Below are 23,274 nucleotides of genomic sequence, written 5' to 3'. Positions count from 1 at the left end.
ACTATTTTCAACAAATTATTCTTACTAATAAAAAGTAAAAAATAAAAATTATTCTTGAAATAATAATATACTTAGAGGACAAAATTAGATATGCTCGGAATCTGAGAGTGCAAACCGCATACTCAGACATGTCTGCGTGTATGTGTCACCCACTTTAAGAAAAAGAGGCTTGTATCTCATAATTACATTATTGCACTCTGCTGAAATTATGGGAGGATAAACATTAAACACGGTCTTTCGTCTCTTTATTTATTTAATTCCCACGTAAGTGCATGTGTGAAATAATGCTACGATAAACCCAAGGCATCTGCTCTGCTCCATAAACTTTTTATTATTATTATTATTATTTTTTTTAAAAAAATTACTTAAATCTGTACAAGGCCAGATGTTAAACAAATTTTTAGGAGATACTATACTCTCCCATTTTAACCTAATGAAATTAGGCAAATGTACTCATCAGCTCTTGTTAAAAAAATAAAGAAGAAACTTCACTTAATCGTCTAAACTTTCATCACATTTGTAATTATTCTCTAAACTTCAAATACTTTCAATTTAGGATATTAATTTTTCATTTTTTTTTTCCAATTTAATATCTATTAGGACTTTTTGTTAAATACTAACGAAAGGGTGTCAAATATATATATATATATATATTAAAAAAAGAGGTATTTTGAGAATTTTGACATGATTTAACGAAAAATCCTAACATATGCGTGAAATATATGGGTGAAATTGAAAAAAAAAATAAATAAATAAATAAAATAAAAAAATAGAAGATGAATACACTATATTGAAAGTTGTTTGAAGTTTAAAGAAGTAATTGCCAGACAATTTAAGGGGGTTAAGTGAAGTTTTCTAAAAAACAAATAAATTTAATAACTAATGGAGGTTGGCACGTCAACCCAGTGGGATGAGAATAAACAGTGAATAAATAAACAGTAAAAATTTAAAATAAACCCCTGTGAAAAACCATAAGTGAACAAGGAGGTATAAACAGTCAAAATTTTCTAGAAACCCAATCATCAGGTTACTGAAAAAGCAAAAAAAAAAAACAAGTTTTAGCAATGGTAACATACATGACAATGTTGGACTAGTGAGATCGTTGAGAGCCAAGAAGCACACTGAAAATGACTCCCACCATCATAAATTAGCATTTTGCTGTTGGTGCCTCCTTCGAGGATAGTAACTTCACCCTCCTTGTGAGATCTCTCATCACATCTATGATCACAGATTTCTTCTGCATTCTGAACTGGATGGCCAACTCGGTTGAACCCGATACACCCTCTTTCAATAGGGATTCATCATCCATTAATTTGGTCGGGAAGTGTCCTAATGCAATCACACAGAGTGCGATAACAGTGCGGAAAGCGGCTACTTCGTTTGCAATACCCAGAGGAGCTTCAGCTGATAAAGATTTCAACGTGTTCAAATCATGTTTATGCACTGTTTCCATATCGGTCGCAAGGAGTACTCTTAAGGCTGCCAGCAAGCGTCCCTCCACCAACTCTTGCCCTCCTAAGCTGACCTGTTTGAAGAACAGAAGGAAAATGGAAATGATCATCCTTAAACTACTACAAAGAGGTAGTTTTTCATGTTTTTGTTAAGCATTACTGCAACTAGATTGATGGTATTGCTCCAACTTATGCCTTGAAAAAAACCACTAACAGCAAATATACAGCTTACAAGATTATGTTTATAAGATGACTGTAGGGGAGTTGGATATGCAATGAGGCTAGGCTTGTTCAACACTCTTTTGATAGTCAACAGGCAACGTATTTTTGTCGCCTTCCAAATAAACAAGCAGCCACAGAAGTACCATTATTTGGATAGTCTACAAGAGCAGTTTGTTCAAGGATTTTGAAACTGAAACATAACGAGGAAGAGTATTCTATCAAACATTCAGCACAAAGTCTAAATCTACAAGGGATGGCACAACGATGTTTTAGTGAAAATATCAAATAAACACCTTGTGCTTTCATCGGTTTTGATTTTATTTAACTACCTCGGGCTATCCAATTTTTCCAATTTCTTATTTTGGCCAAATCTTACAGATTATAGTAAGGAATTCAGCCGCCAAGTGTAAAAAAAATAAAATAAAATAAAAAAATAATAAATAAAAAATAAAAAATCATATATGACTAGTTACAAAACAAGATTTCTTAAACAGTGGCATTTATGAGACCAAATGCAACTTCAAAATACAAGCGGGAAAAAGAAGAGGAAAAAATTAAAGCAAGACTAAAATAGCTGAATTTTCTTTCACCTGAGATTGAGAAAAGAAAATAGACAATAAAGCTTGGTTCAACCTAGAGAAGTTGTACACGAGGAAACACGTTTCAATTAATTAAAAGTAAATCCAAAGGGGAACAATGATGGTAAGAGAGAGACAGACCTTGAGAAGAGGAGCTTCTCCATCTAAATTAAGCTGGGATAAAAACTTTTGCTGCCATGGAGCAGGAGCAGAGAAGTTGGGCGAAGAAACTCCAGCCGCCATGCTTGCAGCATCCAATAGAGCACCATCATATTTGAGCTCGATATTGTCATAGGGGTTTGACGGCATCACAAATCCATAATCCAGCAGGAAAAGATCATTGTTTAAACAGCCATAATTAAGTACTAAAGATTCATTTTGATTGATCACTGTTTCTGCTACAACCTGGTTTGAGAGAGAGAGTTAAGCAAAGAAAAATGTGATCCAACTTCAACACCCATTTAAGATTTGCGGGTTCAAAGAATTATGGAAAGCAAATAGAGAACATGCCTTTACTAGCATCCCGGCATCTTGTTCCTGAACTATTCGGGAATTTGGATTGAAGCTATGATTGCACATATCGATGAGAGGAAGCATCATGGGGACATCACTGTGGGTTCCATCTGGGAGCTTTTTACCATGCAAACGAAATGCCCTAGAAGAGACAGCTGACATTGCCCATCCTAGGGAAGATGCCTCTACATTTTGGCCACCAAAAGGGTGATCGTCTGGTTTCAGATTTTGAAGAGCATATCTGACATCTTGCTCAAAGTCAAGAAGAAACCGACATCTCTTGTTTACCTGGTAGAAGAAAATTGCTAGCATCTTTAAATATTATTGAAAACCCAATATGTATTCAAGGAATAACGACAGTGTCTATATTAGAACAACTCATATTTAGGTGTTGGATACAGATGTCCGAGTACCAGGGTTTGTCTAACTCCTTAACGCTTTAAAAATAAGGAGACAAGACCAAATTATTGAGGAGCCTGATTCTGTTCTTTTGTATTTTAGAGGAAAGTGAAGTGTACATGCCTGACATAGGTGCTTTCATAGATTTTGTTGTGCCATTTAACAAAAAAGCAAATATGCAAAGTAACTTTGAATTAGTGAAGATGTTCCTTTCTTCCTTTGTTATTCGCCCTTTGAATATGTTTGGTGGCTCTCTAACACATATTCCACATTCATACTGTTGGTAGAATTAGTTAGTTTGGTAAATTGCAACGAGTTTGTTAGTGAGCTGTTAAAAGACACTCGTAATTCTACCTTTTAATCAAATCTATATAAAGGGGTTGAGAGGGCTATGATTGAATCAATTTAGTCACTCTCTCTTTCCCATATTTTTCCATACACGTCTCTACACATACAATCTCTTTTATGTTTAACGTGGGTACTTGACACATCCTGAAGAGTTCATGAAACAAAGAATAAGTGTGCATATATGAAAACATAACCAAGAGAAACAACAAGCAAAAACATAACCAAGGAATTTTGCAACAGTATTAGAGCAAGAGAACACATTCGATGAAAACTGAAGAAAAATTGGATTTTCTGAGAGGATTTTCCAGCTGCACACACAGCCTTTTAGCAGTTTTGGTTTTAAGACATTGAAAGTGTTGTCTTTTAAACTGCTAAAATGACATACCTGGTGAAGAAGAGGAGCATACTGCAAGTTCTTTATATCCTCCCCAGGAAAGAAGATGGGTACACTGTAAGTTTCAGGGAGATTGCTGATGTATGGCCACCAAAAGGACCCAACCTTTGCTCTTTCTTGCAGAAGCTTCAAACCCAACTTCATTGCCCACAGTTCCTCTGTCAAATGCTCCCACAATGTCCAATTTACTCATATTCAAAACTCAGTACAGCCTAATATGCACAACTTGAAGTTACTAACCTATACTGAATAAAGAAACCTATGAGCTATCATGCAGGAGTAGAGTTTTATGTTATGAGAAGATTTGCATACAACATATAGCACAAGGACAACACACAGTTATGCATGCCATAGCTAAGTTATTAATGAAAACAGAACTTAACCACACCTTCTCAGATTATGCCATCAGTAAAATTTATAAAATACACATACATACATGTCATACTATAAAAACAAAATGCAGACAGAAGTTCTCAAAATCAACCACTTTTCTTTTTTAATTCATGCACCCTGTGCGATTAGAGCCTGGGACCTCTCATCCACCACCCCATCTTAAGAGGGTGGAAATGTCATCACTTGGTAAACTACTACATGCATGTTCTGGGAAACAATCATGTTTATATTCTTAAGGGGAATCTGGAATGCCAGACTGCCAGACATAACATAATAACAAACAAAATGTCTTTTATATGCCTTATACCATCACATTATATCCAAAAATAATTTACCAAGCTAAGGAATGATTGATGTGGAATAAACCTTGGCTTTGATAGACCCAAACACACTCGCTACGAGCAACCCAAAGTAATCGGGAGGAAACTAGGTTGGAGGACATGGCCCCACAAAGCAATACACACATGGGCAACAACCCATGCATGCTGAATGTGAGGAGTAACCGAAAATATTGTCGGCGGTGGTTCACGCAACATGGAAGTTACAAAGCTCAGGGGCGGCTTACAACTGCTTAAATGTGGGAGTTTGGTAGGAATACGTGGAGGACATTTAGTGTTGAGTGTGGTGTATATATATGGGTGTTTTTTAGTTGTTGGGTAGTTTTTGAATCTCAAATACTTGTATTGTGGTTTTACTCCCACCCTAAGGGAGCCAGTTATCCAAAACCAGCATAATTTCCTCCAGTTGAGTGTCTCAATATCCATCTTCTAGTATCAGAGCATGGCTACCAATAAGGAGCGTATATAGAAGGTAGAAGTGGCGGTGCATGAGGTTCATGAAGCTATTCACTGACTGGAAGACGAGATGCAGAGCGCCAACGCGCATTCACAGGAAATGGAGGCATCATTGAAGGAAATCACAAGAATTCTCATGAATAACCGTGGTCAACCCAAGAAGCCATCCTCAACTGAAACAAGTTCATCGACGCAATCCTCGGGGCCTAAGGAAGATTCTAGCTCCCATGCTGCACCCCCGAAGTACATTAAGATGGACTTCCCATGATGCTCGGGGGATGATCCATCGGTGTGGCTCAATCGAGTGGAGCAGCTCTTTGAGTACCAAGGAACCGCAACAAAGCAATGAGTTATCCTTGCTTCTTTCCACCTTGAAGGAGAAGCAAACCAATGGTGGCAATGGTTGCAACGTGTGCACAAGGAGGAAAGAACGGCGGTTACCTAGGATGTGTCCAAATGAAAGTTAGAGGCCCGATTTGGTTCCACCGAATATGAAAATTTTGACGAAATGGTATTCCATATCAAACATGGGATTTTGTGGAAATAGCAACATAAGTTCAAGCGACTTGCTAATCGAGTGGTGGGATGGCCACAAAAGGCTATGATTGGAACCTTTGTAGGTGGGCTGAAAGAAGAGATTATTGCTGAAGTTCGTTCATCCAAATAAAAGACCCTGAGGGGAGCATTTGTTGTGGTGCAAATGAGAGACGAAAGATTGGCCAAAAAAACTAAGCAAGGCGAAACAGAAGCACAGAAGATGGCATATGTGGCAAAAACTACCAGCTCAGTATTAAACAATGCCAAACCATGTTCAAATCTACCAGTCAAGCGAATCTCGTGGGGAGAAATGCCAAAATGTAGCGAGAAAGGGTTATGTTTTAGCTGCAAGGAAAAGTATACACCTGGCCACAGGTGTCTAACACCTCAGATATGTGTCATTGAGCATTCTCAGAGGACTTTGCCCATTAAGAACCAAAAGCAGATTTGGACCAGGAGCACCCCAGGATTTCCTTACATGCACTGTCAGGGTGGTCAGGACCAAAAACTGAGGATCGTGACAATCATGGCCAAGGCTTACTCCACCAAGCCAATGAAATTTGAGGGTGTTGATTGAACAGTTTGTCACAGCCATGACATGGCCATCGCATGGCAGCTGGGGTGTGTGTGCCTTGCACCCTTGCTGGACACTATGCCCAGGCATGAGGGGTGGCATGCCATGGGCTGGAGATGTTGTTGATGGGGCCATGAGGGTGGCATGGCCCAGCTGCTTGGCTTGAAGGTTGGGCTGGATGGAGTCCAAGAATTTCAGTTTACATTCTGGCCATTCCCTACTCGCTTTGCTGCTATCTGGTCTAGATGTCATGTTGGGCATCCAGTCTCTCAAAAAAACTCGTACATATGTTCTCAGGGGACAGCACAATAGACCAGTACAACATGCAGCCCTACACACATCGGCTTGCAATTTGTAAGGGGAGGTGACTTATTTGCTTTATGCATAAAAAAAGACAGCAGTTAAGAAAAGCCACCGATAACCCCACGATATTAGCATCTTCATACAGGAATATCGAGACACTTTTGAAGAGCCTCGGACACTAACACCATCTTTGAGGAATTGACCATCGCATCCCCCTCATGGATAGAGTCACCACTAACAATGTCTGAGCATATTCGTATGCCCATTTCCAGGAGAATGATATTGAAAGGCAAGTGACTAAGATGTTGTCTACAGGGATCATTAGAACCAACACAAATCCTTTCTCTTCCTCTGTTCTGTTGGTGAAGAAAAAAGATGACAACTGGAGGTTTTGCACCGACAATAGGGCACTGAACTTGGTGACTATCAAGGATCGATTTTCAGTCCCAACGGTGGATGACATGCTTGACGAGCTCCATGACGCCATGTACTTCATAAAATTGGACCTAAGGGCTGGCTACCATCAAATTAGAGTCCACCCTGATGACATACACAAAACCGCTTTCCAGATGCATAATGGCCACTATGAATACCTGCTGATGCTGTTCGGATTATGCAATGCCCCTTCGACTTTTCACGCCACCATGAACTCCATTTTTTGAACATTCCTCTCTACGTTCCTCTTAGTTTTCTTTGATGATATACTAACATTCAGTGGGAATTGGAATGACCATATTTTGCATATCCGTACTGCCTTCAAGGTGCTGAGAAGAAAGAAGTTTTTTTTATCAAGCCCTCTAAGTGCACATTCAGCCAACATGAGGTGGAGAATTTGGTGGCAAACTCATTCTCAAGACAAGCTAGATCACCTGAGCTTCAAGCCATCTCATACTCCCAGCTGAAACTGTGAACCAAACTCAAAGAGGCCAACAGAACAGACCCATATATGCAGACCTTAATGGATCATGTCAAAAACGGCCAGGAAGAAAAAAATCAGTACCACATCAGAGATGGGGTGTTATTCTACAAGGGCAGAATCGTTGTCTCACCGGATTCACCCTTCAAACCTCTTCTCCTCAACGGGTTCCATAACACCAAGCTAAGTGGCCATTCAGGAGTCCTCTGAAAGTATAAGCAGCTAGCTCAAGTTTTCTTTTGGGAGTCGAAGTGCAAGGATTTCCAAAAATGTTGCAGCTTGCACCGTTTATCAACTGAACAAGTACGATGTCCGTTCTCCAGCAGTGTTACTGCAGCCACTACTGGTACCCTTTCAGGGTTGGAAGACATATCGTTAGATATATTAAAAGTATGTGAAGTACAACATACCCTGTGTGGAGTCTAGAAATTCTTTGATACAATAATGAAGACCACTTTTTCTTAAATCTTATTCTTCACATAACAAATTTGGACCTTGCATAGACTAGAAGTCTAGGTGGTTTTTGACATCTTATATACACAAGGATATGAGTTGACTTCCTGTAAATTATCTACAACTGGCCACAGCTTAGGGACATTAATTACGAGTTGAGGCATAAAGCAATGGATACTTTCACATATCTCAGTACTCATATTTATTATTAATAAGGTCAAGGAACCAGGTTTAATTGAAAGCTTGGCAAAATAGAATTGCCACCAACCACTTGTGTTAAACAGGTAGGAACACATTGTATCTCTAAACAGAATCTGTATTGATATCACTGCTTATTTCCCAAAACAGTCATATATCAAGGGCATTTCTCTATGAACCAGAATAGATATTAACTGAATGCTGATAAAGAAACTGAACTTAATGTCAATGCAAATCATCGACATTTTGAGCCACCCTAGCAACTTGGGCAATCAAATGCTATGTGCAAGCCCACAAAATGTATTCGAATTTCATCGGAAGTCCAGAAACACCTGATTGAATGATATAAACCCTACATTATCTAGTGTGTTTTTTTTCTTTTAATAAGTAATCGAAATATTATTGTCTGGTGTTTTATCATGGCAAAAGAAACTTCCATTTCATCTTAAAAGATACTGCGTTAATAACTGTTACAAGTCTTATCATGAGGATAGAAGGACTTAAAGTGATATGATGGGGGCACTAAAAAATCCAGGAGCATCTCATCAAGCAGCAGATGCTAAGGGCTGGGAAGCAGAAGTTGAAGTAAGGAAGCAACAGTGTGCTTTACCAGCTGCTGGAGGCAAGAATAAAGAAGTGATGAGAGAGGAAGTGGACTGGCCTGGTGGAAGTATTCCAGTGCAGTGGCAGAGAAGATCTCCCATTCAGCAACATTCCAATGATTTTCATTATCCTGGAAACAGAGAGGGAAGGATGAGTTGGCAGCAAGGCTTTGCTGATACTTATCATCCAGAAGTGCAGGAAGAGAGGCTGGAGGGGAGAATTCATCAACCTATTCAACAGAACTGGAGAAGGCCACACCAGGAAGATCGAGGTTATGGAGGTGATCATTATGGAGGTTATGGAGGTGATCAGCAAGGAAAGGAGCAGTTGGCCATTATAACCAGGCCGGTAAGAGTAGAATTTCCTACATTTGATGGCAATGATCCCTCGGGGTGGATTTACAAAGCCAATAAGTTTTTTCATGTCCATAGAACCATATAATCAGAAACTCTTGCTTGCCTCTATTCATATGGAAGGCAAAGCACTAGTTTGGTTTCAGGATATGGAATTATCTGGTAGTTTGCATAATTGGCATGTATTAACTCAGGCTTTATTAGAAAGGTTTGGACCCTCCGGTTATGATGATCCTATGAAGGCACTTTCTAAATTGAAACAAATCACTAGTGTTGATGATTACAAGGAGAGATTTGAGGCATTATCAAATAGGGTGAGGGGAGTAGATGATCATAATAGAGTGAGTTGTTTCTTAGGAGGGTTAAAGGATGAGATAAGGTTACCTGTAAGAATGTTTAAACCTCAAACTTTACTGGCAGCCTATGGTTTGGCTAAAATACAGGAGGAACATGTCTTGACAGGGGAGGAGGTATAGGAATGCAAGTGGGAATTTTGCTAAAAAACCTCGGTGTGGGGGTTATGACAACCAGAATTTAGCCATAGGAACTCCTAAAGCCACAGTTCCTGTCCAGAAAATTTCGCAAGCACAGATGGATGATAGGAGGAAAAAGGGATTGTGTTATAATTGTGATGCCAAGCGGCAATATGGGCATAAATGCCAAAACCCTAAAATGTTTTTGTTGGAAGGATTAGAAGAGTTAGAGGAGTTTCCTAACTTGAAAATGGAGAAGGAGGATTTAATGGAGCTGAGGATAATCCTGAAATATCCTTACATGCTATTACCGGCAGCCAACATCCTAAAACCATGAGACTAGCAGGATGGATTGGAACTCAGAAGGTCATAGTGTTAGTGGACAGTGGTAGCACCCATAACTTTATAGATTCCTCAATTGGTAAGAAGGTGAGAGTCTCAAATTGTAGAGAACGGAGGGTTATAGTGAAGCTTGCTAATGAAGAAGAGGCTGTAAGTGAAGGGAAATGTAATAATATAGATGTGCAGCTGCAAGAATTTTTCTTTAAAATTGATGCATATATCATCATGTTAGATGGTTGTGACATGGTGCTAGGGATTCAATGGCTAGTATCTTTAGGTTCAATCATATGGAACTTTAAAGTTCTAACAATGGAGTTTACAATTGCTAATAATACTTTCCTGTTACAATGACCTATAGCTCCATACTTATGGGAAGAAACAGAAGTGATGGGCTATAAGGGTGAATGTACGAAGGGTTTATTGTTGCAATTGTTAGATAATGTGGAAGAATCTGTGATGGAACCTTTGGGGTTAGAAATGGAACCTGTGATTGATGAATTACTAGATGAGCTTCATGGATCTAAGATTTTTTCTAAGTTCGATTTGAGGTCTGGATAACACCACATTCGGGTTAAAGCTGAGAACATACCTATAACAGCATTTAGGACACATGAGGGGCATTATGGTGGTAAGAAATTCAGTGCTATGGTGGAGTGGCCAAAACCTACGTCTTTGAAAGCCTTACGAGGGGTTCTAGGGCTTACAGGGTACTATAGAAAATTTATAAGAGGGTATGATGCTATTGCAGCACCTTTGACTGATTTCTTGAAAATAAATGCGGTTGTGTGGAGTGAAGTGGCTGAAGCAGAACAGAACCCAAGAATAATCGCTTAGGGTTCTTGATCTCTCTTCTCTCTCTCTCTTCTCTCATCCACTCCCGCCTGTGTCAACGCGTGGGGGCGCGTGAGAGCTGGTTAGTGCTAGTTTTAGGCTGTGTCATGGCTGGTCCGAGAAGGTGGTCGGTGGAGTCCAAGGAGTTTGAGGTGTTGATCAAGGTAGGGGAATCAGGGATGAGGATTTTTGAGAGGAGTAAAAGGATCAAAAGGTCCATTTTCTTGAAGAAGGATGAGTAAGCTTGGATGGTGCGAATAGTGGACGATTTGGTGGTAGTAGACAACTCTGAAGTCTTTTGGGATCAATCCAGAGCTGGGTATCCTAGAATAATCGCTTAGAAATGCTCTAATAGGCATGGATGTTTTCTGACAGTGGAGGAATTTGATGGAAGAAGAAGGTGTGGCTCGATCATCATTCCAGAAGGACATCGTGGGTTTGGGTGGGATCGTTTCATCGAGGAAATGCGAGCGGCAAACTCCTCTCTCCGTGAGCATCGAGTGATCAGTGAGCATAGAGTGTTCAGGGAAGAAAAGAGAGATAAGGAGTTTAAGGAACGGAGGAGTTATGTGGAGACACTGAGACTGTTGTCGAAGTCAACCAAGGAATGTTGCAATTCCTACCAAGAACCGGTTATCAAGATGTCAAGGTGGCCAAAAGGTGCTTCTGGATATATGGAACAGCAGGTCCATGAGTTTGGCAAGAAAGCGTTGGTTCCGACAAAGTCCTTTTGTCCAGCAAAGTATGTTCAAGGTCATGTAGAGCTTGGATTGCCTAGTTTGAAGGATGGAGGTTGCATGGAGGTTTCGTTAAAAGCTCCAGCGAGTTGTACCCCAACGTCGGCGGTGCAATTTGCTTCGATGTCAGTCTCTGAACACATGAAGGGACGGGAGGGGATGGGGCACCATGCTGGTCAGACCTACTCTGATGTAAATCTCGAGCTCCTCAATGTTAAGGAGTCATTGAGACGTTTGAAATGGGAGTGTGACGTGGGGATGACAAAGATAGACATGGTGATCAAATAGATGGAGTTTAGTGGGCTTGGGCAGGGAGATAAGGAATCAGGTGGCCAGTGGAAATCAGCAATGAAAGGGAAGGAGAAGTTTGGGCTGGAAGGAAAAATTACGAAGCCCAATAGTAGGCTGCAGGTGAAAAAGAAAGTGGTTTTTAAGCCTAAAGGAGTTGTGGGCTCAGGCGTGGGCTATAGCAATAGCCCAGTTCAAGCTAGACCAAAAGGAGTTAATTTTTCAGATGGGTTGGCTTCAACGGAGGAAACTGAGAAAGTCTCGAAAGGCTCGCGACCATACATGGCAAGGTCGGCAAGCTCATCGTCATTGGCCGAAAGGGTCCCATCAGTGGGAGGGGGGGCAGGGTCAGCGGCAGGAGGGACACCCATGGTGGTTATCGGCACTTCTGCATGGGGCGTTGATGGGTCTCTGGCCGGAGAGAAGCCCAGCAACAAGGAACCTTTAAGTCCGGTGATTGAGGCTTAGCCCACTGGTAAGGGCAAAGCTTTGTTGACATATAGGAGGAGGAAGATTAGGCCGCAGAGATGCGACGCTGCACTGGTGGGTTCACTAGAAGCTTCTGTTTCGGCTTGTGGGTAGTTGAAAGGAATCCTTGGGCCGAAGCTAAAATATACCCAGAGGGTGCCGGAGACGCAACTTTAGCCAGAGAACCATCAGAGGTTGCCAGAGTGCCCTGTGGAGTCCGGCGATGCTGGGGAGGGCATGGGCTCGGCCGCAGAGCAGCTTCTGAGGGAGAGTTCCTCTCGTTGGAATGTTGGGAGGACTGTGGGGGGCTGTTCGCAGAAGGCTTGTCAGGGGGAGGCAATGAGTCTGGTTTCGTCGCTTCAAGTTGGACAGGAAAGAGTGGAACGTACGCCGGAGTTGGAGCTCATTGGGCCTGGCTCAGGTATGGATGAGGACAATATCTCAGTAACAGTCAGGTTGGAGGATTTAGGGTCAGAGATGATTTCTTCCAGCTAGGTAGTTGAAAGTTGCCTCAAATTTTGTCCTAAAATTGGTGTATCTGATGAGGGGAAAAAGGAGGAGTTGGCGGTATTGTTCAATTCTATTGAAGCTTTTAGAATGCAGTATGATTCTAATTTGGGAGGCATTTCTGCCTATGTTCCTGCTCCCAAAGGAATTGAGGAGCTTGAGGAATGTGAGAGGGTCGAATTGGTGGATCATGAAGCTTAACATCGTAGCATGGAATGTAAGAGGGTTGAATGCCCTCAAAAAAAGGTTGCATATTATGGGTCTCTTGAAAGAGTGGAAAGCAGATATAGTGTGTTTGATTGAGACTAAGATGGAGGCTATCTCCCGTGAGGTGATTCATTGTCTTTGGGGAGGTCAACATGTGGGGTGGAAGTATAAAGGGTCTAATGGTTTGTCGGGGGGGATGTTACTGATGTGGGATAGGAAGGTGGTGAAGTGTAAGGAAGAGTGTGTGGGGCATTTCACTTTGGCATGCTCTTTTCAAAATGTGGAGGACAACTTGGTTTGGGCGTTTGGGGGGGTGTATGGACCGAATGAGGATGTGGAGAGAAGGGAACTATGGGAAGAGCTAGCTAGTTTGATGAATGTGTAGGAGGTCCCTTGGTGTTTTGGCGGGGATTTTAATATTGTACGGTTTTCTAGTGAGCGCTCTAGTGTTTCCTATTATTCTTCTGGCATGATGGATTTCTCGGACTTCATTTCAGAGAACAATTTAGTGGACATTCCGATGATGGGGGGTCAATTTACTTGGTCTAATAATCAAAAAAAATGAGATTTGGTCTAGAATTGACTGGTTCTTGCTATCCTCGGATTGGGAAGATCACTACCCAGTAGTGTCACAACGAAGACTTCAACGCCTGCTCTCCGATCACTTCCCTTTATTACTAGTCTGTGAAGCTCCTTGCAGAGGTAATAAGTGTTTCAAATTTGAAAATATGTGGCTTAAAGCCGAAGGTTTTGTTGACAAGGTTAATTCTTGGTGGGGGTCTTATTCGTTTGAGGGTTTACCTAGTTTTGTGCTTGCTAATAAATTGAAATCCCTTAAATTGGATTTGAAAAAGTGGAAAGAGGAGGTGTTTGGGGATATTGGGAGGAAAAAGAAGGAGTTGTTGGGAGGTATTCAGGAGATGGATGAGTTGGCAGAGTCGAGAGGCTTAGATCAGGAGGAGAAGATTCGAAAGGCGGATATGTTGAAAAATTTGGAGAATACCTTGTTGTGTGAAGAAATTCATTGGCGCCAAAAATCAAGAGCTTTGTGGCTCAAGGAGGGGGATCGAAATACTCGTTTCTTTCGCAAGGTGGCTAATTCTCATCGCAGGTACAATCGTGTGGAAGTGCTTCGTATTAATGGCGTATTATCCGATGATCCAGCTGAGGTAAAAGATCACATTGTGCAGTATTATCAAAGCTTATACTCGGAACAAAGCACTTGGCGACCTAGAATGGATAACCAGCCCTTTTTGTCCATTGATGAGGAGGATAATAGGTGGTTAGAAAGAGATTTTGAGGAAAATGAGGTATAGGAGGTGGTAAAAGGCATTGATGGTGATAAGGCACCGGGTCCAGATGGCTTCTCCATGGCTTTTTTTTCAAGCTTGTTGGGGTGTTGTTAAACAAAATGTTATGGCGGTTTTCGCTGAGTTCCATCGTAGACGTCAATTGGTGACGAGCTTGAATGCAACTTTTATTTCATTGATACCGAAAAAGGCGGATGCAGTGGAGATGGACTTTCGGCCCATTAGCTTGGTGGGAAGGATGTACAAAATTGTGTCTAAGGTTCTTGCTAACAGGATGAGAACTGTTTTGGGTAAGGTCATATCCTGCTCTCAAAATGCTTTTATTGGGGGTCGGCAAATTCTAGATTCTGTTCTCATTGCAAATGAATGTGTGGATAGTCGCATGAAATCAGGGGTGCCAGGTGTTCTTTGTAAATTGGACCTAGAAAAGGCTTACGACCATGTGAATTGGGACTTTGTTTTGTATTTGCTGCATAGGTGCGGATTTGGCGAGTGGTGGAGGGCTTGGATAGAGCGGTATATTAAGTCGGTAAGATTTTTCATTCTTGTGAATGGTTCTCCGGAAGGCTTCTTTAACAGTTCAAGGGGAATTCAGCAAGGGGATCCTCTCTCTCCGTTACTTTTTGTGCTTGTTATGGAGGCATTGAGTAAGATGGTGAATGCGACGGTTGATCAAGGCTTTTTGACTGGATTCTCGGTGGGAAATAGGGTCTTATCGGAGTTGGTGGTCTCTCACTCTTTATTTGTTGATGATACTATGATTTTTTGTGAAGCTTCTATCAAGCAAATCCGGTATGTGAGTCTCATTCTCTTATGTTTTGAAGCTATTTTGGGTTTGCGAGTGAATCTTGGAAAGTCAAAGATTGTGGCTATTGGTGAGGTGGAGAACATTGGGGTTTTAGCTAATATCCTTGGGTGTAGTGTTGCCGATTTGCCTATGAAGTATTTGGGTCTCCCTCTTAGGGCGCCGTATAAGGATACAATTATGTGGAATGATGTGATCGAAAAGATGGAGCGTCAAATGGCAAGTTGGAAGAGAACGTATCTCTCTAAAGGAGGTCGTTTAACTCTCATTAAGAGTACGTTAACTAATCTTCCGACTTACTTTTTGTCTCTGTTTCCGATTCCTATGAGTGTAGCTAAAAGGCTTGAGAAAGTCCAAAGAGATTTCTTGTAGGGAGGAATGGGAGATGAGCCTAAGTTGCATCTTGTAAATTGGAACCAAGTCTGTCGTCCTCTACGCTATGGTGGTCTTGGCATTCGAAAGTTGCACCAATTTAATCAAGCTCTCTTGGGGAAATGGCTTTGGAGATATGCGAATGAGAGCGAGGCTCTTTGGTATAAGGTTATCAAAGCTAAGTATGAAGACCAGGAAAGTGGGTGGTGCACAAAGGAAGTTTCGGGTTCTCATGGTGTGGGCTTATGGAAGCATATTCGACAAGGTTGGAACTTTTTTGCCAAAGGTATTCGGTTTGAAGTGTGGGAGGGTTCGAAAATTCGCTTCTGACATGATATTTGGTGTGGGGATAATTCTTTGAAGCAAGCCTTCTCGTCCTTGTTCAGTATCGCTAAACACAAAGAAGCATAGGTGAAGGATAACTTTATTTGGAGGAATGGGGTTGTCGAGTGGAATGTCATTTTTGTACAGCCCATCCAAGATTGGGAGATGGATTTGGTTTCTCCTTTCTTTGATCAGTTGTACTCTTGCAAGATTTCCATAGGCACTGCAGATCGTATTTGCTAGTCCTCGCCTAAGAAGGGCAAGTTCGAGGTTAAGTCGCTTTTCAAGGCCTTGTCCAATTTTAACCATGAGGTGTTTCCTTAGAAGAGCATTTGGCGTACTAAGGTGCCTTTGCGAGTGGCTCTTTTCGGGTGGACTGCGGCCCTAGACAAAATTTTGACTCACGATACTCTGCTTAAGAGGAACCTAGTGGTAGTGAAGTGGTGTTGTATGTGCAAGAAGACCGAAGAGTCAGTCGATCATCTTCTTCTCCACTGTGAGCTTGCAAGTGCTCTTTGCCATACTATTTTTAATCAGTTTGGGTTGCATTGGGTCATGCCTTGCATGGTGAGGGACTTGTTCGATAGCTGGTGGTCGGGAGGACGTTCTCGCAGCGCCGTAGTGTGGAAGATGATCCCTCTATGTCTTATGTGGTGTATATGGAATGAAAGAAATGCTACATGTTTTGAGAATTCCACTAGGACTATAGAGGAACTGACTCATTTTTTCTTCTTTACTTTTTAGTCTTGGACGGCCGCTTGGCTAGCTCTTTTAGTGATTAGTTTCTCTGACTTTCTTTTTCATTTCTCTCCCTCTTAGGCGCTCTTTTTATATTTCCCGTATATGTGAGTTGCGCCCCTTTGCACTTTTTATATATCATTATTACTTATCAAAAAAAAAGTGGCTAAAGCAGCCTTTGAGGAGTTGAAGAAAACAGTAATTAAACCCCCGGTGTTAGTGTTACCAAATTTCAGCTTACCCTTTGTGATTGAGTGTGATGCTTCTGGAAGGTGTATTGGGGCAGTGTTAATGCAGCAGCAGCATCAGAGTTTCAAGTTCATGTTAGAACAGAAGTTTGGCACTCCTATGCGACAAAGATGGGTATCTAAGTTGCTGGGTTATGAGTTTGTAGTGAAATACAAAAATGGGCAAGAAAACAAGGTGGTTGATGCATTGTTTAGAAGAAATGAAGAAGAATTGCAGACTGCTTCAATGGCAGTAATTTCATACCCTTCTCTGGAATGGTTACTGGAAGCCCAAGAGAGTTATGTTACTGACCCTACATTGCAATCCTTAGTGCAGACGTCTGAAGAGGGGTTACTGACCAACCTAAAGTTCTCTATCCGACAGGGGATTTTACTGTATCAAAAGAGAATGTATATTCCAGACACCTTGAAGGGAAAGGGGTTACACTTTGTTCATTCCAGCCCTTTGGCAGCTCATGCAGGTTATGACAAGACCATACACAGAGCTAAGAAGGACTTCTTTTGGCCAGGGTCTCAATTCCACCCTGTGTTCCATGTGTCTCAGTTGAAGCTGCAAGTGGGAAGAGCTCTCTTTCCAATTTCTCATTTACCTTCAGTAAATCAGCAGGGAGTGATTCAACCTGAACCTGAGGAATTGTTGGAGAGAAGGTCCAGAAAAGTCCACAATGAGGCTGTTGTGGAATTATTGATTCGTTGGCAGGGGCAGTTACCAGAGGAAGCAACTTGGGAAACTTTTCATCATTTGAAGTCTACTTACCCACACCTTGTGGGCAAGGTGTTTTGAACAGGAGGGTATTTGTTACAAGTCTTATCATGAGGATAGAAGGACTTGAAGGCTTAGGACTTGGGAGGTCAGTAGCTTGCTCGAAGGGTAGTTGGAGTATAACAGAAAATGTCTTTTATCACATGTGGAGGAATGACAGCAGGGCAGTAACTGAAGTAACTGTTTAACAGCCTGGCGATGGTTAGAGGTTATTCACACGTGCTCTTTGGGTGGTTCTTTCTGTTACAACTGCTGAAAGGGTGATGATAGCCTGTGGGTGTTTTCTTTGTAATCACAACAGTAGTATAAATAGTAGGAGTTCATTCTTGTTGAAGCATGCAAGCTTTTGATGTCATTGTAATTAGTTTAGTTTAGCTTCATAGACAATCTGTTTAGTTAGACTCTCGGTGTTAGGAGACTATTACAGTAGCTTGATCAATAAGAAATTGCAGTTTTTCTTCTCATTTTCTTGAGTGATACACTTTGTGTTGGTTTTATACTTCTGTGAGGGAAGCAGAGTGTAACAATAACAACCCACTATTTAGTTCACAGCTGAAATAAATAAAAGATTCACCTTATGCACTTTCTGTGCTTGCCCCATTGTACATTTTAGTTTAGAAATAGGAACAACATTTCATTACAGTTGAAACAAACTTGACATAAGACCAACTCAAATAAAAATTCAAATTGCACAATATTGTCGACACAAGAAAACTCAAGGATTTCCAAAACCCATTTATTTGATCTATAATTTTCAAGAACTCAAATAATCCAAAACCCATATCGCGGTTCACAATCAATCACAATGGTTTTCCAGAAACAAAAACGGCAAAATGCAGATACCCATTAACCAAAACATCTCAAATACACGGTGTAGAAAAGAAAATCAGCCCCAACACTAACTAAATTAAGTGCATAAGCAAAAATCCATACCGGGAACTTGGTGAGCCAAATTGGCCAAGACAGAGTCAAGCCCATGTCCACCATCCGATTCAAACCTCAAGGGTATGTGATCAGGAAGGGCAATAAGGTCGGACCCTTTTGGAATGTCTCCAGAGACAATGAGTCCAAGACCGGTGGTGTCGTCCTGAGCTATCTTTACCGCCGGGTGCACGAAGCCACCTTCCCTCCGGACCCACTTTATGAGGTCTGGTGGCTGCGGCACCAGGCGCGCAGGATAAGAGGCTGACGCTGAGGCCGTGGAGGCGCAAGTGAGAGCGCGGCAGTGGGTTAGAGAGGCCATAACCATCTTTGAGGTAGCCATGTTGGAGCCACTTCAGTACTCACTCACTCACCCACCACTCGCCGGTTATAGCCCTGTAGGATTTTCTTCTGTCCAATTATTTTTCCTTAAAAATCCAACGTTTTGCAAGAAACGTGTAGAAAGAATTTCAAAGTTATGGTTATAATCGGAGAAAAATGCAAAATCAATTTTACTTGTTTTGCAATCAGTTTTACGTGATATCAGAATATTTTGAGAGGTATATATATAATATGGGTATGCGCATAAATAACTCTTTGTTGTTAAATTTTGTCAAAAAAAAAAAAAAAATTGACAGATTTTGTTTATGTACTGCTACCACGCCAGAGACAATAAAATCACAACATTTGTCGCTCATAATAATAAATATATAAAATATTAAAATTTTAAATACATTAAAATTTAAAACTAAAAATAAAATTAAGAGGTTGGAATATGCTCATTGCCTGTAATACCCCGAATATATATTAGGGTTACGTAAACTCTAATTATGAGTTAATGATGTTAGGGTTAGTTCTCATTTGATAAAGTATAAGACCTTGAACTTTTTAAAGATTTTTCTATTGCACCAAATGTCCAAAGATGGATAGCCGAACGTTCGAGCAAACCCGAGTGTTGAACGTTCAAGGTTGGATGTTCGAACATTTGAATGTACCCTAGACCCAAGCATTCAACATCATACAACTGAACGTCCACTTGAAACCCTAGCTCCGAACGTTCAAGATAGTACAATTGAATGTTCACTTAAAACCTTAAGACTGTTGGTCCAGTAGTACATTGAACGTTCAATAGTACACCTCAAACGTTCAACAGGTGGCAATACTATGGATAAAGCTTCATCCTTATCCTCAGACCATTGGGCATCTATAAATACCCCTCCCCTACGCCCCTTCAACTTATTTCTAACCCTTTCACTTTTCAGTCAGTTTTGCTCTAGAGTTATTGACATGGGTACATTATTATGACTTAGGACTCTGTTAGAGATCATGTTAACACCTTACGACTTACCTAGATGAGGTGTTCTTGGTTTTGGGTTCGGAAATGGGTTTTTGCCCAGCATCGAACGCTCGACCTCCTCTAGACGAACATTCGACCCCTTCTGTACAAATGATCAAAGGTCAGACATAAAGCATATTTTGAGCATATTAAGGTTTAGGACTTGTTTTAGCTCAGGTTTGAGTCTAACGGTAGGTCTTTTCTTAGATTTCTAGGCCTCAAGAGAATTTTGTGGAGGGACCCTACGACACAAATGAGTAAAACTCACACGGATATTTGTTATTATTTTGTTTCCGCATAAGCATGATTATTTTATATATCAACGTGCATGTTTACAACTCTCATGAAACCCATTTTATATTACTGTGAACTCTATTTTGTGAAAATAAGTATTGAATTAATGAAATGATAAAAGATGAGATTTGTAAATGCATGCATGTAAAAGACGGTAAATAATAAATTGCATTGTATGACATGCTACAGTAGTACGTGCAAGATAATGAACATGAGCTTACTAAAATAATACGGGTTAGCCCTATGATCAAAAGATGTTTTATGTTTATGTTTGGCCTTGGATCCAATGGTTGTTTCGTGATAGGCACAACCATGTTTGATTGGCAGTTATAGACATGCGTTATTAGGAGAGTAGGTCATCCGAGGTCAGACTCAATCAGGCTACTAGTCATGGATGATACGCATAATATATCTCGGGCACCAGTATTGTATTACAGGTCTTTCAAGACAACATCAATCCTGCCGCGAAGAAGTTAGTATATCAGGTAGATCATATGGTGTTAAACTATGACATGTTTCGCTTAATTATAATCTATTATATCTATATTTCATCATCACGTCATAAGCCCTTTAAACTAATAATCTTACCGTATATTACTGCAAGTGATTTATATAATAACAGTTACACCAAATGTATTATTACTCACTAATTCATGAGCTTACATTTGTATCTTTTGTAGTGCCCCGGGTAATTACTAGGTTGCGTTTAGCTTAGTACGCCAAGATTTTTCAGTTCATTAGGGTTCATTGGGAATAGGATTTTTGGTGTTTTTGGGTTCTGGCCGAACGTTCACAAGGGGGACCATCGAACGTTCGTTGGACAAATTTTGACCGACTAGGTAATGACCAAACGTTCGACCTGCAACCCTAAAACTGCTGTGCAAATAATACACCGAATGTTCGCCCTAGGAACACCAAACTTTCGTTAACCTGCAAGACTGGCACAGCAACACCCCCAGCTTTTCTAGCCCTATAAATACCCTCCCTCCCATGCCCTTCTAAGCTTCATTCTGCCCTCTAAACCCTAGAGAAACCATGCTTGAGTGTTTTGTGAATTGTGAGAAGAAAAATGAAGGTTTCTTAGCGATCTTTATTCTATAGAGGTAACCTTCTGACCTTAGCTTGTTCCTTACCTAGTTATTATGCTGGTTAAGTATTTTTCATAGCTTGGTTGTTAGTTTTGGGCTTATGTTGTTGTTTTAGGTTTTAATCTTGGTTTAAGCATGGATTGATATTTCGTTCTTATTAGACATATTTTATTATGCACATAAATGTTATTTTGGTCTAGGAGTATGTTTGGAACTTTGTTGTGGCCTTAAAACTCTCTTAGAAGTGGTTAGGAGGTAGATTGGTTCGAAATAGGTTTTCTGCCCAACAGAGAACGTTCGCATCCTTCTAGCCGAACATTCGGCTTCAAGCTTGAACATTCGCACTATCTGGACAAAACGTTCGGTGGTTAGGCAAAAACTCTGTTTTCGACATTTTTTAGGTCTAGGACTCGTTTTAGCTCAAATTTATGATTGATGATAGGTCTTTCCACAGATTTGGAGAGTGTGGAACACTTGGATGAGTATTTGGAGGAGCCTTATGACACAAGTGAGTACAAACTCACATGAATACTTGTTGTTATTTTTCCCACATTGCATGACTATTTTATGTGTACCAAACATGCATCTTAACAACTCTCATGAAATACATTTTAATGTACTATGAACTCAATTTTGTGAAAATGTGTGTTGTTTAAGCAAGATAGTGAACATGGTGAGATTTGTAAGAGCATGCATGTAAAATATTGAAAAGACTAATTGTGTTGTATGACATGGTACATCAATACGTGCAGGATAACGGTCATGAGTTTACTATACATGTTAACTCTATGGTCAAATGTGTGTGTGTGTGTTATATGAGCCTTAGATCCAATGGTTGTTTTGTGACCGACGCAACCATGTTTGATTGGTGGGTCACTACATGACGTATATCATTAGTAGTGTGGCCACCCGAGGTTGGACTTAGTCGGGTTGCTTTATGGACGGTAAAGTACAATGGCCGAGGCACCAAAATTGTATTACAGGTCCCTTGAGATAGCACCAACCCTACTAAGAAGAGGTAATATCTCAGCTTGACCATATAGTTTAAACTATGACGTGATTCTCATAATTACAGCATATACTATATCTATATTGCATTCATGATAAACTGTCACTTTATAATGCTACATGTGGTTTATCAAAAATTGAGCTCATCATTTAAATGGCATGTACATCGTGTGCATTTTTACTTACTAAGTTATCGAACTTACCCTTGTATACTTTTCCCTCCATTATGTATAATTTTGTTGTTTAAATAGTTTAACTGAGGATAGATTCAGGGAGACACCTAGTCATTATGAAGGATTTGCTTAGGATCATTTTTTAGGGAGGACTTGGATCCTATATGGCTTAAGTCGATGTGGAATGCTAACAGATTTATTCGTCTGGCGATGCTTGAAATCATCTTTATGCTTTAGTTAGTTAAATGTAGGCCTTAGTTTATTTAGAACAGTTATGGGTGATGTGTAATATATTTTGATTACTGATCTCTAACTACATTTGGAGACATATCTATGTTATGATGCTTTCAGTTTTCACTCTCGTAGTTATGATTGTGGTTTTAAATTATTGCTATCTATGTTTGTAACATCCCCAATCTGTTAAGGCTGAGTTTGCCACTTTTCTTGTTTTACAACAAAAGTTTTTGCAAACATCTATAAGGTCTATCAAAGTACTTGATTTTAAAGGATACGATAAATGTATAGAACATTTTTCAAGAGATTTTATTACAAGCGAAATTAGAAAACATTAAACTTTAGTTGCGGAATATCATATTATTACAATAACTGATATGAAAAGACTTTGAAAGTTAATAATTATCCCCGCCCCATTCCGGCCTCCTATTCCAGCATCCTTTCTACCTAAAAACAAGAAATAAAACTGAATGAGCCCAAAGGGGCCCAGCAAGTAAAGTCTACAACCATAAATAGTTTTACACATTGTCCTCAGTTTTAAAAAAATATTTTCACAAATATATATACATCCAGCCATAATAATATATGTATGTACGGTTGCATCTCCCGTAGCATATACATACTATTACATCTAGTAATAAATCATCGTTATAAATCATCATCATAATGCATCATTATAAATCATCATTGTAACTCATCATTGTAAATTATCATAGTATATTGTCGTTGAAATTATATTATCATTTTCTCATATTAGGGCCCATGTACACTGTTACCC

The 23,274-nt window shown here is 40.3% G+C and overlaps 1 protein-coding gene across 1 annotated transcript; it reads right to left on the bottom strand.

The window, feature by feature from the left end:
* Positions 1-928: 928 nt before the first annotated feature.
* LOC132177845 (uncharacterized) lies at positions 929-18,862 on the bottom strand. Its single transcript, XM_059590316.1, has 5 exons — positions 18,376-18,862; positions 3,897-4,063; positions 2,762-3,052; positions 2,393-2,656; positions 929-1,525 (listed from the first exon to the last, which is right to left on the bottom strand). Exons 1-5 carry the CDS (start codon positions 18,704-18,706, stop codon positions 1,148-1,150), a joined length of 1,431 nt encoding a protein of 476 aa, XP_059446299.1. The 5' UTR covers positions 18,707-18,862; the 3' UTR covers positions 929-1,147.
* Positions 18,863-23,274: the final 4,412 nt, after the last annotated feature.

This window comes from Corylus avellana, chromosome ca4 (genome assembly GCF_901000735.1).
Source record: "Corylus avellana chromosome ca4, CavTom2PMs-1.0".
NCBI classification, from domain to species: Eukaryota; Viridiplantae; Streptophyta; class Magnoliopsida; order Fagales; family Betulaceae; genus Corylus; species Corylus avellana.
The sequence above is the reverse complement of the archived record's forward strand: the minus strand, read 5'-3'. Positions and strand labels throughout refer to the sequence as shown.